Source organism: Mauremys reevesii, unplaced genomic scaffold (genome assembly GCF_016161935.1).
Source record: "Mauremys reevesii isolate NIE-2019 unplaced genomic scaffold, ASM1616193v1 Contig1, whole genome shotgun sequence".
In the NCBI taxonomy this organism is placed as follows: Eukaryota; Metazoa; Chordata; order Testudines; family Geoemydidae; genus Mauremys; species Mauremys reevesii.
The window spans coordinates 4,518,666-4,536,539 of NW_024100715.1; the positions used below are offsets into that span (position 1 = coordinate 4,518,666).

At 45.9% G+C, this 17,874-nt stretch overlaps 1 protein-coding gene across 1 annotated transcript in view; it reads right to left on the reverse strand.

The window, feature by feature from the left end:
• Window positions 1–2,449: 2,449 nt before the first annotated feature.
• The window catches only part of LOC120392530 (killer cell lectin-like receptor subfamily B member 1B allele C), a 126,081-nt gene continuing 110,656 nt past the window's right edge, over window positions 2,450–17,874 (reverse strand). The window contains exons 4-6 of the mRNA XM_039517347.1: window positions 3,719–3,873; window positions 3,223–3,335; window positions 2,450–2,808 (exon numbers count right to left, since the gene is read on the reverse strand). Coding sequence (XP_039373281.1) covers window positions 2,685–2,808; window positions 3,223–3,335; window positions 3,719–3,873 — 392 coding nt within the window. The 3' untranslated portion in view covers window positions 2,450–2,684. The remainder of the gene's footprint in view (window positions 2,809–3,222; window positions 3,336–3,718; window positions 3,874–17,874) is intronic.

Consider the following 17,874-nt stretch of genomic DNA (forward strand, 5'->3'; position numbering starts at 1 on the left):
GTAGAGCTGAAATCACAGATACCTAGGTCTGAGTATGAGACCTATTTTGAGATAGTGTCTCTATTGCAAGAGAGTGCCCAGTGTGCACCAGCAGTGAGACTCCCCTACTAACAGGTGAAATCACTGGGAGCTGTATTAAGTAGGGGGCTCTGAAAACATCTTGGCTGGTGGCTGGTGGAGAAGCACAGCAAGTGGCCACCAGGGTGGCTGGCAGGGAGGCTGATGAAGAGGTGTGACAAGTGGCCAGCAAGGCGGCTGTCAGAAAGGTGTGGCAAGTGGCCAGCAGGGTGGCTGGTGGAGAGGGCCAGAGCAGAGCCCCACAGAGAGGCACGGCAATCGGCTGTTTGGGCGACGAGTGAGTGCCCGAGTAGTGCAGTGTGTAGGATGCCTCCTTACCCCCGCCCCTGCCTTCCACACAGAGTGGGAGGTGAACTCTGCGGATGAACCTGTGAACTCTGGGGCTGCACTGGCCAAGGACAGCAACCGTGAGTGGGGTGCAGAGAAGGGTCAGGCACATGAAAGGGACTTTTGGGTTGCTGGACTTAAGAACCTGAGGGGGAAAGGACACTGCCCAGCTTACCTGGGGGTGGACCTTTTGCTCATGGTTTATGTTTATGAGCCCTGTCTGTGGTGGTTTCCCAAATTAATGCCGAGTTACCTCCCTCCTTTTATTAAAAGTTTTTGCTACACTCAGACTCTGTGCTTGTGAGAGGGGAAATATTGCCTCTTAGAGGCACCTGGGGCTGGTGTGTATTGTCCAGGTCAGTGAGTGGGGGTTCAAGTCTCTTGTTGAAAGGGAACCCCTAGACACTGAACCCGGCCCTTGTGGCTGCCAAGTCTGACGGCAGAAGGGTTACATATATAATGTTACAAAACACATTTCATGGTGATATTATTGACCAGCAAGTTATTAGTTTTCAAACAATGCCTTACAAGGTATGTTTTTGTAAAAAGATTATTAAAATAGAGAGTAGTGTGTGAATACAGGGGGACATGCTGTCACAGGGTGGTACCTCGCTGGAGTTGTTTAGTGACTCACCTCAATCAACCCCCACTGTTTGTAGCTCCTGAGGAGCTGTGGTCGCCCTCCCCATAGAGCAGTACACAAGCTTGCAGAAGCCATTCATACATTTAACACACTGGTCCCCAAAAACACTGCAGGGGGTTGCAATGTCCCAGATTCTCAGACCACCTCATGGCTCAGGATCCTTTCCTCAGCCCCAGCCTGAAATTTTCCCCCTTGCTCAATTCATGCCATTAGCTCCAGTTGCTCCCTGGTGCCTTTCATGATTTCTTGCCTTTCCGGGGTTTGCACCTATCAGACTGGGTCATGGCTCCTTGCTGTATCCACAAACTGCAACGCCTTCCTTTCTGCAGACAGCCTCCCTGCAACCCCTTGGGTGCCATAGGTTGGCTTGGGCCTTGGGCCCTCTGTGTTGGTTTCCACGTGATGTTGGCCCTTCCAAGCCCTGTCCACCTCTGCTAGCTACAGCCAGCAATGCAGCTGTGCTGCCCTGGGAGATACAGACTGTGGGTGTCTTCATGCAAACCCAGCCTCTGAATTTGTGCCTGGGAGCCTCCCTTTGTGAAAATGTGGCCCTAGAGACAGCTTGACATGCATTTTTTTTTCAGAAGGCACCTCTCTTTCCCCTCCCTGCCTCAACTTTTGTGCTGCCCCTGGTCACTGACTGCTGATTTTCACATCCGCAGGCTGCACTTCAGGGATAGATTTCTTTAAGCCACTTTTGAATGTAAAGTATTTTCTTATGTGTCTTTTATAAAGAAACTGCAGTGCAAAAATGTGCAGTCCTGGAAAATCCAGGCTGTAGCGTGACCAGACAGCAAGTGTGAAAAATCGGGACGGGGTGGGGGAGTAATAGGAGCCTATATAAGAAAAAGACCCAAAAATCGGGACTGTCGCTATAAAATCAGGACATCTGGTCACCCTATCCAGGCTGCTAATTAAACAAACGCTAATTATTCCAAATTTCAGAGGGTAGATTGTTGCTGCTTGAGTTATGTGCCTTCTCTGCAGCATTTTAGATTCTTGAAGGTGCGTGATCTTCACTGTGTAACCTTGCTCTGAAATATATTTGTCGTACTCAGACCTGATTCTTAGGTATGTTGAGCTCTTTCCTAGGAGTGGATTCTTAAAATAGCACAACCCCATCTAGATGTGTATGGTTCATCTATTCGCACTGTTCCAGAGCAGGGATTCAAACCTAGCGCACTAACCACTTGGCTGTTGGGTGGAGTTAGCTGCTGTCTCCTCCTCCAGTCCTCTTGTGAGCCTACCCTGAATTTTATTTATTTGTTTTTATTTTGGCTGAAACTATTCAGTGAATTCTACACCAGTTTGTGAATACTCTTGTTCAGCCCCAAACTGCCTTTTTTGGCAAATAAACTATATATTGGAAAATTTCCCCCTAGCTCTACTTGTGATGTCTTTTCACTGGTTCTCCCTTCACTATAATCATCCAGCCCAGACAGGACCTGAATTTCAAATGCAAGAAAAGGCTTCGGGGACATTTCTATCCACCTTATAAAAGCAGGGAAGGGGAAAGGGCATAAGTCCATTTTTTCCCTTTGAAGCTCACCTACGCTATTCATCATTCACGTGACAGACTGACACTACAGAGGATTTGTCCTTCGCACACACAAGTGCAGAGCACTAATGTCACTGTCTATATCAGAAGAGCATCTTTTTCACAAATCCATTTAGATACAGCACTGCAGGTTTCAAAATGAATCTGATCTGCTTTTATCACCCCGCAGCTGTTCCCTTCAGCAGGATCCACTACGTTGAACCTGGGAAACAAAAGAAATAAAATCACTGTTTAGTTTTTGAACAAGATTTATAGCAGCTTTTCCTCATTCTGACACCTCTCAAATTTCTTGCTTAACACCTGAATTGTTCCTACAGTGCCCTGGTTGATAAGACTTCCCAGCACATGATCCTGTAGAAGCTGCTGGCTGGTGTTTTCCAGAAGTGGACACGATGTGTTCACATTACAAATCCAGCCCTCAGGATTAGCTGCACTGTCAATGTAAATCATCTCTTGAGGTTTAGGACTGATCATCCCTCTGTGCAGAGGACTGTGCCTAGCACTGAACATCCATTGCGCTCATAAGTAGCTTCTGCTCACAGCAATGCTGGAAAGCCAACAACCCCCTGCTCCCTGCTGGGCATCTTACATGGACTCCAAGGATAACAACACTCACAGTGTTTGATTTAACAGGGAGCCGTCCACCCAAATCCTTTTCCTTGCAGGGAATGTAATGGTGAGTCCAAGCCAGATCTGGTTTGTATCTTTGGAAGTAGTTTGTATGAAGGCCTGTAAATGACATGGAACAATAAACTGACAGGGAGAAAGGAGTTTATAGTGGTTCAGGTGCTAGCCAGAGACTCAGGACAGCTGGATTTTATTCCCCTTTCCAGCCCAGACTCCTGTGTGACCTTGGGCCAGTCACTTAGCCTCTGTCCCTGCTGGGACAGAGTTAAGGTTGTGGTACGTTCTTTGTGGTCCATGTTGCGTTACTGGTGAAGTGTCCACTGCCAGGTTGTAGAGCATAGGGTATGTATTTAATTTTTTAAGTCCTTTGCTTTTTAGCTTGTGTAGGTGCCTTGTGTATAGAGTAACCTTAACTGACACACAACAGCAGTTTTGTGTATTAATTATCACTAATGATGCTCATCTCCCCAAACAGTTTTATTTACCATCTCATCCTGATCTCGAATCGTTAACAGTCGAGCACTCCTCTTTGAACAGTCGTCGCGGCTCTTGTTCCAGGGAGTTTTTTCTTTAGACACCCAGTAGCACTTGTCCGTGTGCAGTAGCCAGTTTGGGGGGCAGAGCTTGCACCCTGATGCTTCTGGGAGGGAAAATGGAAACACGTAATGGAGCAGAATTTTTGACAAGTGCTCAACTTCATCCCAGTCAATCACAGACCCTGCATGCAGCTAGAGCTAATACCCTTATTTTTGTTTGGGGACAGGTGCAATATTCAGTCAGCAGGAGGCGCTGCACCCAGGAGTGAGGGGTATGGGCGAGGATGTGAGCACTCCAGTCCTGGAATAGTAGCGGCTAATGCAGATCATGCTCAGTTGCAATTCTCCTTCACTTTCTCCCCTTAGCTATTGGGCAGTGTTGCTGTGCACAGTTTGACAGCCACTTAGAGTTTCGCCTTAGAGACGGTTGCTCTCCAGTTGGTGGATGTTGTGACCAAGCGGGAATTTTCCGTAATACTTTTTGTGTCTCTGTTTCTCTCAGTACTTGGCATTGCTGCCTAGTGGTTGCAGAAGGGTGAAATCTGCTCTTGGGACAGAGCAGGAGACGTGGTATTGGGTGACATGAATGGGTCATTAAAGGACTGAAACCAACACATATCAATGGAGGATCCAGAAAAACAATGGGAGCCCCAAGGACTGAACACCTAACACCGGGTAGGCAGAACATCTGAACTCTAGTAGATTGGTGAGGCATGATTTCCCTTTACAAAAACCATGTTGGCTATTTCCCAACAAACTATGTTAATTTATGTGTCTGATAATTTTGTTCTTTATGATAGTTTCAGCAAATTTGCCCGGTGCTGAAGTGAGGCTTGCTGGTCTGTAGTTGCCAGGGTCACCTCTGGAGTCCTTTTAAAAAACGGGTGTCACATTAGCTATCCTCCAGTCATTTGGTACAAAATCTGATTTAAATGATAGGTTACAGATGACAGTTAGTTCTGCAATTTCACATTTGAGTTCCTTCAGAACTCTTGGGTGAATCCCATCTGGTCCTGGAGACTTATTACTGTTTAGTTTATCAGTTTGTTCCCAAACCTCCTCTAATGACACCTCAATTTGGGACAGTTCCTCAGATCTGTCACCCAAAAAGAATGGCCCAGGTTTGGGAATCTCCCTCACATCCTCAACAGTGAAGACTGATGCAAAGAATTCATTTAGTTTCTCTGCAATGGCCTTATCGTCCTTGAGTGCTCCTTTAGCATCTCGATTGTACAGTGGTCCCAATGGTTGTTTAGCCGGCTTCCTGCTTCTGATGTATTTAAACATTTTTTTGCTATTACTTTTGGAGTCTTTGGCTAGCTGTTCTTCAAATTCTTTTTTGGTCTTTCTAATTATATTTTTATACTTCATTTGCTGGAGTTTATGCTCTTTTCTATTTTCCTCATTAGGATTTATCTTCCACTTTTTAAAGGATGCCTTTTTGCCTCTCACTGCGTCTTTTACTTTGTTGTTTAGCCACGGTGGCTCTTTTTTGGTTCTCTTACTATGTTTTTTTCAACTGGGGTATACATTTAAGTTGAGCCTCTATTACGGTGTCTTTAAAAAGTTTTCACGCAGCTTGCAGGGATTTTACTTTTGGTGCTGTACCTTTTAATTTCTGTTTCACTAACCTCCTCATTTTTGTGTAGTTCCCCTTTCTGAAATTAAATGCTACATGGACTGTGGCATAACCTTTGCTCCTCTGTGCTAACCTAAGGACTTCCCAGTGCTGCGTTGGTTGACTGGGTAAACCCTACTCTGGTTTAAACAGGCTGCCTGGTGTCACTGCAGATACTTGCTGAGGTGCGTTAGTCCCTGAAGAACGTACAAGTCCCTGACCTGGAGTCTATCTCAGTTGGACTAACCGGGCACCAGAACTGCTGGAGTCTAGAGACTTAACTGTGGAGGTGTGGAAACCAGGTAGCCTACCCTTAAGGAAAGTCTGGCATGCCAAAGGGGTCCCTCCAAGAGCCTGTTCAAAAAAGCTGGGGCGTGGCACAGATCCTGTGGCTCCATGACTGTACAGGGTATGTCTTCACTACCCGCCGTATCGGCGGGTAGCAATCGATTTCTCGGGGATCGATATATCGCGTCTCATCTAGACGCGATATATCGATCCCCGAACGCGCTCCTGTCGACTCCGGAACTCCACCAACCCGAACGGCGGTAGCGGAATCGACATGGGGAGCCGTGGACATCGATCCCGCACAGTGAGGACGGTAGGTAATTCGATTTAAGATACTTCGACTTCAGCTACGTTATTCACGTAGCTGAAGTTGCGTATCTTAGATCGATTTCCCCCCGTAGTGTAGACCAGCCCTCTGTAGATAACACTGAAAGAACTTTAGCGTGCAAAGGCAAGCACTCAAAAGTTAGGAAATGCCAGATTTCTAGCTGCCCGTGCAACCTTAATTCTGCCCCTTGTGGGTCCTTCTTGTGCACTGAATGAGGCAAGGCCCTGTTGAGAAAACAATAGTATGTGATCATGTAATTAAAGATTGTCTATTAATGCATATGCACAAAGAGGCCGAACTATCCATGCACCATAAACCTGTCATTTCCTGACTTCCAAGGGCTTGATTTTGCCTCCTAAACATTATTTGAATGGAATTTCCTAGTTTAAAAATAAAAGAACAATAATTCTATGATGTTCAACTGGAGCAACATGCCCAGCATGAATCATCACAAGGGTCTGAACCGTGAACCGTCAGCACAGACTTGGTCCCTTCAGCGACAGGCATCCTGCGTTAGCTGGTGGTAGGAAAAGGCTGTGATGTGGGGGAAGGGGCTGTTGGGTTCGGAGGCTGTCAGAAGGTTCCCATCTCAGCTCTCGCCCTGTCTCTGGGGGAAGCTTATGGGGCAAAAGCTACATGGTCAGGTGCTGGGCTCTGGGGAGCCTGGCCCAGCTCTCACCTTCCCAGCTACAGCTGCTCTGCCAGCTCCCAGTGCAGTGTGTGTCCAGACACAGGGGGAGCCCAGTACTTTAGAAGGCTCATGCTGTTATTATTTTAACATGTGACCAAGCTTTCCTCACCACCACCATTTCCAAAGTTCACATCTCAGCAGAGCCTAAGTGAAATTTCTTCAAACAAAGAAAAGTCCCTTCTCCAGCCTGAGGACTCTCCCCACGCTGAATTTTCAAAGGTCTGCTGTGAACTATAAGGTGCAAGAGCTTCTTTAAAAAGTCATAAGAAATTTTTCCAGTGGAAAGTGTAAGTGATGCCTGTATTTAGGTTCCCTACCAGCTACACACTATAATTACTTTCTAAAGCCCTTTGGGACGAAAGGATCTACTCAAGTAGGATACTTAACGCAGTTTGTACTGTACACACTGAGCGTTACCCCAAGTGACCACTAGGTGTCAGTGAACTATGGGGAAGTAGCTGAGAGAGCAAAGGAGCAGAAATTACCTCCTGAGTTGCTGGATGGAGGTTCACATAGAAACTGTTTGAAGCAGAATGGAAAATCCTTCAGCTCAGTGCTGCAGTTATAGCCGTAGCTGGGTCTCTCATCGGCACCGTCATTCCCCAGGCCCTTAAAATTTCCTTTTGACAGGAAGGAAAGAGCATGATTGTGAACCAGAGTTAACTATTCCGAGTTCGCAACCTGAGACTGAGAGTGTGTGTGTGCAAAACAAACACGTGCACATGCTGTGACCGATGTAGAGTAGGAAAGAGAAAGAACAAGACAGAAACTCTCATTCGTTGCACATTGTAAGATGCCTTCCCTTTTCCCTGCACGCTTAACAGAGGAGTTGCCGTAGCTGGATCACTGGGGTTCATGTATCAAGCTCTTAGCTACACATTGTTCATGGAATATTCTGCTCTGCTTTGGAATGATGAAGCGTCCATGATTTTATTCACAAATGTGTTGGAATCGATAACCCTGACTCAATGCAGGGGGCTGGACCAGACGACCCCGTGCGGCCCCTGCCAGCCCTACATTTCCCGGATTCTAGGAACAAGGAAGAGTCTCCGTGGAAATGTGGGGGAAGAGGAAATCTCGGGGTGCAGCGTTACACACAAGTGAATAACTAGCCTTGAGTTACTCACCCCACAGACCCATCGCTACCACAGCTCCCAGCAGGACGATGTTCCCAGCCCAGCCGACCCCCAGAGCCATCCGATGCCAGGGGGGACACTGGGGGTGACCTGGAAGAGTCAGTGTTTGGTGAAACATCTGCATATAGTGAAAGAAATAGTAGTGACCAGCTGCTTTCCAATGGAGCCTGTGCAGCAGCCTCTGATGGGGGTTATGTTCCCCCTCACATAATAGCAGGATAATTTTAAAGCTGTCAGTCAAGGAGCAAGTCACTCTTAGGGCAAACCCTGAGACTAACCAGATGAAATAGCTAAACCCAGGGTTGTGAGTTCAATCCTCGAGGGGCCCATTTGGAGATTGGTCCTACTGTGAGAAGGGGGTTGGACTAGATGATCTCCTGAGGTCCCTTCCAACCCTAATAATCTATGATTCTATGAAATACTGGAACTTGATGAGCATACGAACACTGACCTCCTGTTAGCAACGTCACAAGTTAACAGTGTGGTTTTGTCCCACTTACGGGTATATTCTAACGGTGACCATGTGGCTGCATAGCAAGTCTGTGCTTCAGTCCCCCCAGGCCTTGTCTGGGATGTAAAGGGGCGGCACCAGGCACTAGCGATCACACTCTGGAAGTCCAGCATAAGCACGTCTACTCGACACTGGTCAGATTAAAGCCGAGGCTCCTGCTCTAGCTTTCACTTGATTCATGTATAGCGCACGTGCTGCCGTACACCTGGCCTTGTCTGGCCGAGAGCTTTGGAAGGTGTTAGTTGGACTGAGCCAGCTGACGTGATCTGACATCACACCGTTAAACCCTGTTCAAGGTCTAAGGATACGTCTACACTGGAGCTGGATGGAGTAATTCCAGCCCATGTAGACGTACCCATGCTAGCACTGCTTGAGTTAGCGCACAAAAATAACAGTGGAGCCGCAGTGGTGCAAACGGTGGGAGGGGCTAGCTGCCGGAGCCTGTACCCAGCACCTCGGATGGGATCGTACTTGGGCAGCCAGCCCGACCTGCCATTTGCACTGCCCCAGCTACGCTGCTCCTTTTAGTGCACAGCTCGATTAGAGCTACTGCGGATATGTCGGCCCACGCTGAAATCACACCTTAGATGTACTCTAAGATTCTGCCACCCCCGCCAGTTCCAAGCCTTGTCTGGCAGCTTTAAACAAGCTTGGAGCCCACTCCTGTACTTCCTGAGTGCCCAGAGCTCCCATCACAAGAAATGCAGGATTGGGCCCTTATGCCTCAGCTACCCCAGCCTGTGCCCTCCTGGCCCTAATTCCAGAAGGTGACAATGAAATGCACAGTTATGTCAGATTGTCTAGATAGGGGGAGATGCTTCTGTGGGAGAATTGAACCCAGGGGACCTAATTATAGATGGGAGACACGGGCAAGGCTCTGAAGTCCTGTGTATTACAGAACTCACAGGGGAAAGAAGCAGCAGCTCAGGTGTATAGTTTGAGCACAGATTTCCCCTGAGCTGATACAGTAAATCTAGAACTCAGCGAGGTGCAGGAGATGCTCAGATCAGTGTTTCCGCTGTGCATTACTTTGCTTTTGTCAACATCAGAATTTCATTTTCCAGCCTGTTGCTCTTTCACCCAGCGTGGTGGTGTCTGACGTCCCCCGCAGTTTTCTCCGATCCCGACAGACCTAACCAATCCCTTGACATCCCCCAGCTTTGCAACCCCCTTTCCAGATCATGAATATATTAACCACCAGGGCTAGTGCAGAACCTCGTGACAGCTCCCTGCCAACCTTTTGTCACGATGAAACTGGCCATTAAGTCCTGCTACTTGTTTCCTGTCTCTTAGCCAGTTTCTGTTCTAGGCTAGTACTTTACCAGTCACCCCATGAATACTTAGGACGTGCCTACACAGGGAAATTGACTGGATGGTTGTTCCCAAATAGCTCACCATGTGGACACTCTATTCTGATTAAAAATCTCCTTCTCCCAGAATAATTAGTGCACTTTCAAAGAGGAGTCATTATTCTGGAATAAAATCACTTTTAAACTCACTGTCCTGGTCAGTTTACCCATGTAGACAAGTCCTTATTTTCCTTACTGACTTCTTGTGAGGGACCTCATCAACTGGTCCAGTAGTGTGCGTATTAGTGGATCTGTATTCTGAGCACGTGGGATTTGTAGCCAGGCAGATTATACAGGCACAATGTAACTCCCAAATCTAATCTGTCCTTCCTGTACAATTCATTGTCAGGTGCTACAGTAACCCACTGATTTGGAGAATTCTACCACCTACTATATCAGGTCTTCTATCAGTTTCCATTTCAATTCACTTGTTTGTTGCTTTCACTCTTCTAGCATTTGTAGATACACACATTTTTGATCATCTGCCTATGTTTATTTAACTCCTTTGATGCCCTTTTTCCGAATTTACTTTTGTGTCTTACTCTGTCCATCCTCCTGTCCAGCCATCCAGCTGAACAGGAGGATGGACAGGGTAATTTATGTCTTATCCTTTACTGGATCCTGCATCTTGGTATTACTAACATGTCTGACATTAGCAGACTCCTCAGCATCTGTTTGCTTTTCCCCAGTTCCTACCTTAAATAATCACCCCAAATCCTATTTATTACATGTGCCAAGAGTCTGGTCCCGCTCTAGTTAAGGCAGAGCCCACCCTTTCTGTACAAGCTCTCTCCTCCCGTACATACTCCCACACTCACTACGTCTTCTCTATCCACTGCCCTCTGCAGTTATCTGCGCCATCACCAGAGTATCACAACGGCACATCCAGAATTTCCACACAAATGAGACATTTTCACTCGTTCCCTCCCTGCCAGGTGACATGTAAAGGCACAGTCAGTAACAGATACCACAGGGAGACAGTAAGTCACTTACCTTGGGTCGCAGATTGACACGGCCGGTCTGATCTTGTCATCTTCTGATGACGGTTGCATACCATGTACCCCTCTTCATCCTCCATTGGCCAGGCTCATCCTGGGTTTGAATTCTGTTCAGCAAATACTCAGAGGCGGGAAATGAGCCAGCTACCAACTGACCCTCAGGCTCTGCAGCTCAGGGCTCACCTCCAGCAGCAGCACTGTCCCCTGCTCATGAGAAGAAACCACAGGAAGTTTGGGCTCTGAACACAAGCGACACCCAACTCCTCCACCTTCCCCCGCACCCTTGAGCCCATCACTAGACCCTGCAAGCTTCTCTCCTACACCTTCTGCCGAGCTCCAGCAAAGTTAGCTTTCATTTCAAGGGTAGGGTCTGAAGCAACCCTGTACATAGTAGTAAGTGTTTTCTGGATCAAGCAGTTAGTTGTAACAAAGGAAATTACAGCAGAGCGCTGGCTCTGCTGTAGTAAAGTTTGAGTATTTAATTCTCGAAACATTGACTTTTATTGCACAAACATAAAGAAACTGAAAGACCAGGAAAATAATGTACCTACACAGACAATATGATAGAATTGGGAGGGGATAAACCAAGTCAGCTTGTCTGTAAAATGACAATAGTCTTGCCCATCAAAGTGGAAATGGTGGTTGTTCCCAAGTTCACCGCTCAGCAGAGCCTAAGTGAAATTTCTTGAAACAAAGAAAAGGCCCTTCTCCAGCCTGAGGACTCTCCCCGTGCTGAATTTTCAAAGTCTGCTGCGAATATAAAGTGCAAGAGCTTCTTTAAAAAGTCAGAAGAAATTTTTCCAGTGGAAAGTGTAAGTGATGCCTGTATTAGGGTTCTCTACCAGCTTCACATTGTAATTAGTTTGTAAAGCCATTTGGGACAAAAGGATCTACACAAGTGAGGTTTTTTTACCCATGAAAGCTTAGACCCAAATAAATCTGTTAGTCTTTAAGGTGCCACTGGACTCCTCATTCTTTTTACACAAGTAGGATCCTTAGTGCATTTGGTACTGTACACACTGAGATTACCCCAAGTGACCACTAGGTGTCACTGAACTACGGGGAAGCAGCTGAGAGAGCAAAGGAGCAGAAGTTACCTCCTGAGTTGCTGGATGGAGGTTCACATAGAAACTGTTTGAAGCAGAATGGAAAATCCTTCAGCTCAGTGCTGCAGTTATAGCCGTAGCTGGGTCTCTCATTGGCACCGTCATTCCCCAGGCCCTTCAAATTTCCTTTTGTCAGGAAGGAAAGAGCATGATTGTGAACCAGAGTTAACTATTCCGAGTTCGCAACCTGAGACTGAGAGTGTGGGTGTGCAAAACAAACACGTGCACATGCGGTGACAAGTTTAGAGTAGGGAAAGAGAGAGAACAAGACAGAAACTCTCATTCGTTGCACATTGTAAGATGCCTTCCCTTTTCCCTGCACGCTTAACAGAGGAGTTGCCATAGCTGGATCACAGGGGTTCATGTATCCAGCTCTTAGCTACACATTGTTCATGGAATATTTTGCTCTGCTTTGGAATGATGAAGCGTTCATGATTTTATTTATAAATGTGTTGGAATCGATAACCCTGACTCAGTGCAGGGGGCTGGACCAGACAACCCCTTGAGGCCCCTGCCAGCCCTACATTTCCCGGATTCTAGGAACAAGAAAGAGTCTCCGTGGAAATGTGGGGGAAGAGGAAATCTCGGGGTGCAGAGTTACACACAAGTGAATAACTAGCCTTGAGTTACTCACCCCACAGACCCATCGCTACCACAGCTCCCAGCAGGACGATGTTCCCAGCCCAGCCGACCCCCAGAACCATCCAATGCCAGCGGGGACAGTGAGGGTGACCTGGAAGAGTCAGTGTTTGGTGAAACATCTGCATATAGTGCAAGAAATAGTAGTGACCAGCTGCTTTCCAATGGAGCCGGTGCAGCAGCCTCCGATGGGGGTTATGTTCCCCCTCACATAATAGCAGGACAATTTAAAACCTGTCAGTCAAGGAGCAAGTCACTCTTAGGGCAGCCCTATGACTAACCAGAGGAAATACTGGAAGCTGATGAGCATGTGAACACCGACCTCCTGTTAGCAACGTCACAGGTTAACAGTGTGGTTATGTCCCACTTATGGGTATATTCTAACAGTGACCATGTGGCTGCATGGCAAGTCTCTGCTTCAGTCCCCCCAGGCCTTGTCTACTTAGTCCAAGACCTCACAGGGGCCTGGAGGAGCAAAGGAGGATGCTTCTGGCAGAGCCACATGAGGGGGAAACCGCCTGGCAGTCAGTCAGAGTGTCACGGGTCTGGAGAAAAGAGGGAAGTTGTCTCAGAACAGACAGACAGACTGACAACGTGACAGCATTGAACTACCTGTGACCGGGTTCCCTGTCCCCAACCCACCCACCCACCCACCTGTGAACACAAAAATCCTGTCTGTCTCCTTCATACCTGCAACCCCATTCAAATTGCTGTGGTGACCTTCCCCTCCCCGTCTCTGTCCTGGAATCCTTTGCTGCCACCCCTGCAGAATGGGCACTGTGAAGCCAAGAGGTGCAGCTTTCTGAATGGTGAGTGGGGAAGGAGAAGGGAATCGGCCCTCGGCTGTGGCTGTTGGGTCAGACAAGATCTGGCTGGCTGGCACTTGGGATGGTGAGCCGGGGCTGCGGTGTAGGGTTCCTGAGAGAGCAGCAGCAGGGGGCCATAATATGCTGCCACATGCGTCCCTACTGGGGTCAGGCAGGGACGACAGAGAGTGAGGGAAGGGTCTGTAAGGGTGCAGCAGCTGCTCAGTGAGAGCCCATCCCCACTACAACGTCAGCCATGCTTGTTCTAGCCTTTAATTCCAGCAACTAATGATGTGGCTGTGGCAGTTTGTGTATGATCCCTAGTTGCAGTTTTAAAAGCACCATTTTCTTTTGTTTTCCATTTCTTCCCGGTTGTAGGAATTGGGATTTCTTGGAACAATCATTGCTCTTCCTCCAGGGGTTACTTGTTAGACAGCCAATAGCATTTGTTCTTTTGTGGCAGCCAGTTCCAGGAGCAGAATTTGCACCCAGGACCCTTTGGCAGCTGGATTGGGGATGAAGATGAGGGTACTGAATAACAAACACTTCCCATACAGTAATTTGAGGGACCATCGTGCTAAATAATGTGCACTGCATGCAGGAGCTACTATCTCAAGTTCTCTAGTCTGGGTTATCCAGGAGGTCATATTTAGATAAAGTGGCCGCTTCTGTTACTGTAATTTTATTTCTATATCTTTTGGTGTAGATAGGCTGCATCCTGGGAATAGGAAAGGTGGGTGGAAGAAACCAAACATAAATATGTTCAGTCTGTTATGGATTTTAGGGGAAAATGTAAGAGTAGAATGAATTAATAATCAAAAGAGGCCAAGGGAAACCTGAAGGGCTTTTACAAATATGTATATAAGCACTAAGGAGCATTGGATGCAAATCTTATTTATCTGGGAAGTTCTACAGGGAAACTTAAGACAGGGCCTGACCCAACTCTTGTAGAAATCGACTGTCATTGACTTCAGATCTAGCCCATAGACAGGAACAGGGCTGGTCAATATTTTAACGTTTTTTGCAAATATTATTGAATGAATGAAAACTTTAAACTTGGTTGAAAAACTTTCAGGACTTTTTACAAAGTTCACAGCTAATTTTCTCTTCGGTTTTTCCCCCTGCCATTTTTTGACCTTTTTCCGCTTGAAAAGTTTATTTCTTTAAATGCGAAAACACAGTCATGTGCTTTTCTCCCCTTTTCCAATGAGGGAGAGGACTTGCAAAACTGCAATGAATTTTTTTTTAATCAAAAACAATAAAACCTGAGACATTTCCACAGGAAACTTTTGTTTTTGTCAGAGCCATTTTTGTGTTTAAAAATAAAAAATTCAATCAGTTCTAGAAAGTAGGTCCATTAATACATGAGGAATATGGGACAGGGGAGAAGTGAAACGCTAACTGTTCCAGATGACAGCAAATTGGGAGGAGCTGTGAACACCAAAGAAGAAGAATACACAGGGATTAGAATGTTTAGAAATATGGATAGAAAATAGGATTCAGTCTGGAGGACAGGAAGGAAATACATGAGGGGAAAACTAGCTAACAAACCAACAGCTTACACTATGTTCCCATACTGTTTTGTGTGTTTGATACTATTATCCCCATTTTGTGGTGCTGTAGAAATAACAATTTAATACTGTAGTCAGTAAAATGTACTGCCTGACCACTAGGTGCTGCTGCTGCTATAGACAATCAAAGTTGAGAGTGTATTTAGGCCAAGCTTTTCAAAAATAGGAGCCTATAGTTGGGTGTCTATACGGATTTAGAAGCTAAGTGGCTTGGTTTGCAAGAGTGCTGAGCACCCAGTAGCTCCCACTAATGTCAGTGGCAGCTGTGGATGATCCCAACCTCTGGAAAACACACCAAGATGCCTCCAGCTGGGAAACCAGAAATTGAGGCACCTGAACAGAGTGGCCATTTTAAAAATCTGTGGTAACAGAACTCAGATTTCCTAGCTCCAGTTGAGTGCTTTAACTGTAAGCCTGTCCTTTCTTCCATCCTTCCGTCTCAGATCAGCGAGTGTTGGAGCATCTTGGGTTTAGTAGGGCTGAGGACCTAACAATAGCGTACTCCTCAGTGCTTTAAGGAACAATGGTAATAGACTTGCTCACCAGTCATAGCAAGTGTGTGGAGGATCTAAGATTTCTTGCTGTGCTGCTGTATGGTGCCTTATGCAGAATTTGTTTCAAACCGGAAATTCTCAAGGTGAATGGTGCCCTCTGCTCTGGCAGAATCTTAGTCAGAGGCATTTAGAGCAACTCTGGCCTGACCTTTCTGACTCGGACCCTGGAAGACTTAATAAAAGCATCTTTGTGGAGCGCATGGTAATGTCTGGGTGCAATAAAGCAGCAAATAATGTGCCTCATACTCAGCACAACTGAGAGCAGAAAGGGGGAGACTCTGATTCTGTAGAATTTGAAGGGAAATTTCTGTGGCTTTTCTGCATGATGTGAAAGTGACACTGTTAAAGGTCACTTGTAACAAGTAGGTAAATGGGGAGGGGAGTGTATTGAATGTGAGCACTTTCTTGCTGCTTTCTGGTGCATGAAGGTCTGAAGGGCTCTTTTATGTTAAATTATGGATGTGGGCATGTTCCCAGCATATACACAGAAAAATTAGATAGAAACAGAACTACTCTTGCTGGAAGGTTGCAATGTAACCCTGTTTGATTTCTTAGAATTGACAATGACAACGCAAGAACCCAAAACACACACACAGAGAAAACAGGCTGCTCCCTATGGTGGCGAGACACAACTCGCCCACCGTGCTGTACTCTAGCTCTTTCACACGCTTTGCCACCGAGCCCTTTGTCTGCAAACAAGATCAGGAACCTCCTACTCTTAAAGAGAGCGCTTGCAATTCCAATGCAGTCCTCAATACATGGGGGTGGGGTGGAGGGGATTTGCCTTTATATATTAGAAAAGTAGATCTTGCCTATCCTGTTTGTCTGGAGACTTTGTGGCTGACCAGAGAACTAGTGAGCTATGGTATTGATATCAGCATCTGAATGTGGGGTTTGTCAGTTGTGTTCCTTCTGTCTGGCTCAACAGCCGCCGAGCAACAACACTGGATGGAGCCACGTACCCAGATTTTGGGAGCAAATGACTTGGCACAGTAGCCCCTTTAAAGTTAAAGGGCTTGTTGATCAGAGGTTTTGAGCAGAACTGTTAACAATACGGATGCTCCCCGGGTTACGCAAGACCCGACTTATGCAAATATGCATTTACAGAAAAAGTTCTGTAAGCTAGAAATAGGAGTGTTGTTGGGTATTTTTGCATAATGGTTGGGTATACGTTTCCGACTCTTTAAATTCATTTCTGGTTTACTACAACTGACAAGCATTCAGGTATAAAGTCTTTATACATTACTAGGAAGTTAAATACATTTATCTCACAATTGTCAAATAATGTTTTTTTTAACTTATTCAGTGGCTTCTAACATGAAGATTCTTTACATCAAATTATATTTTTATAAATCTATAAAGTAATTTCATTGTTTTTATTCTCATCAAGTTGTTGATTGCATCCTAAGCATCTGTAGTTTATTTTGAGAGGGAACGGTTTGAGCATTTGCCTAAGGATTATCTTATGGGTAAACATAGACTCAGTCAGGCAACATTAGTGTGACTCTGAGCCCTGCCACAGACTTCTTGTGTGTCTTTAGACAGATCATGTCTCTCTGCCTCAATTTCCCCATCTGTAAAATGGAGCTATTTACCTACTCATAAAGCCATTGAGAGGATTTAACATGTGTTTTATACAGTCCTTTGAGGACTGCAGATAGGGTATTAGTTATTAGTACTAAATCCTACATTTAATTGTGATTAGTCAGTTCTCTGAAAAAATGTGCTGCAGAAATGCTAAGTACAGTAGCTCTTCTACCTTGAGTCTTTCTTTGAAGATGGGTGACTGGGGTTTCTCGCTTCAGGCTCAAGATTTAATGCTGTGCAGCCCTGTTCAGCTTGCACCTTTTTATGTTCTGTTAAATTATTAGATGTTAAGGGGTAGCTAAGCCCACACTGAGACTGTCTAACTTAGGATATAGGCCTGTGGTAGAAACAGTGACATCTCATTAACTCATCTCATTGAACTGAGAAACCACTTGAAAATGTAGACAAGGCATAGCTGCAGGTAGAAGAGCAAAATTTAAACATCGTTAATCAGATTAGACAGAACTTCAGGCTGCATGAAGATTGTTTTCTGACCACAGAATGTAAAGTTAAACCAAAGAATCATAATGATAACGATTGTGTAATGAAGCCAGACACACAGCTCCATCATGTTATTCACTCTTAGATGTGACTCTCCTACACTTCCTCCTCCTCCCTTACCTGCTACCCTTTGGAAAACAGGTTTAGATGCTTTTTTTTAATAGATTTAACACACGTGTGAGCCTGTGAAAATGGGTGGGATTAAGCTCTAGATGTTTGCCTTCACTCCGCTCAAAATCACTATTGTTTATTACTAGGAGTGGACATGGGGGTAGATTCACAAAGGTACGTAGACACCCAGACCCCAGAATGAGACACCTAACTCCCAGTTTCAGGCTCCACTGAGATCCACAACACTCCCGCGAGCACTGCAGACACCTACATTTTCAGGTGGAAAATTCCTTAGCTGCTTTTGCCTCTGA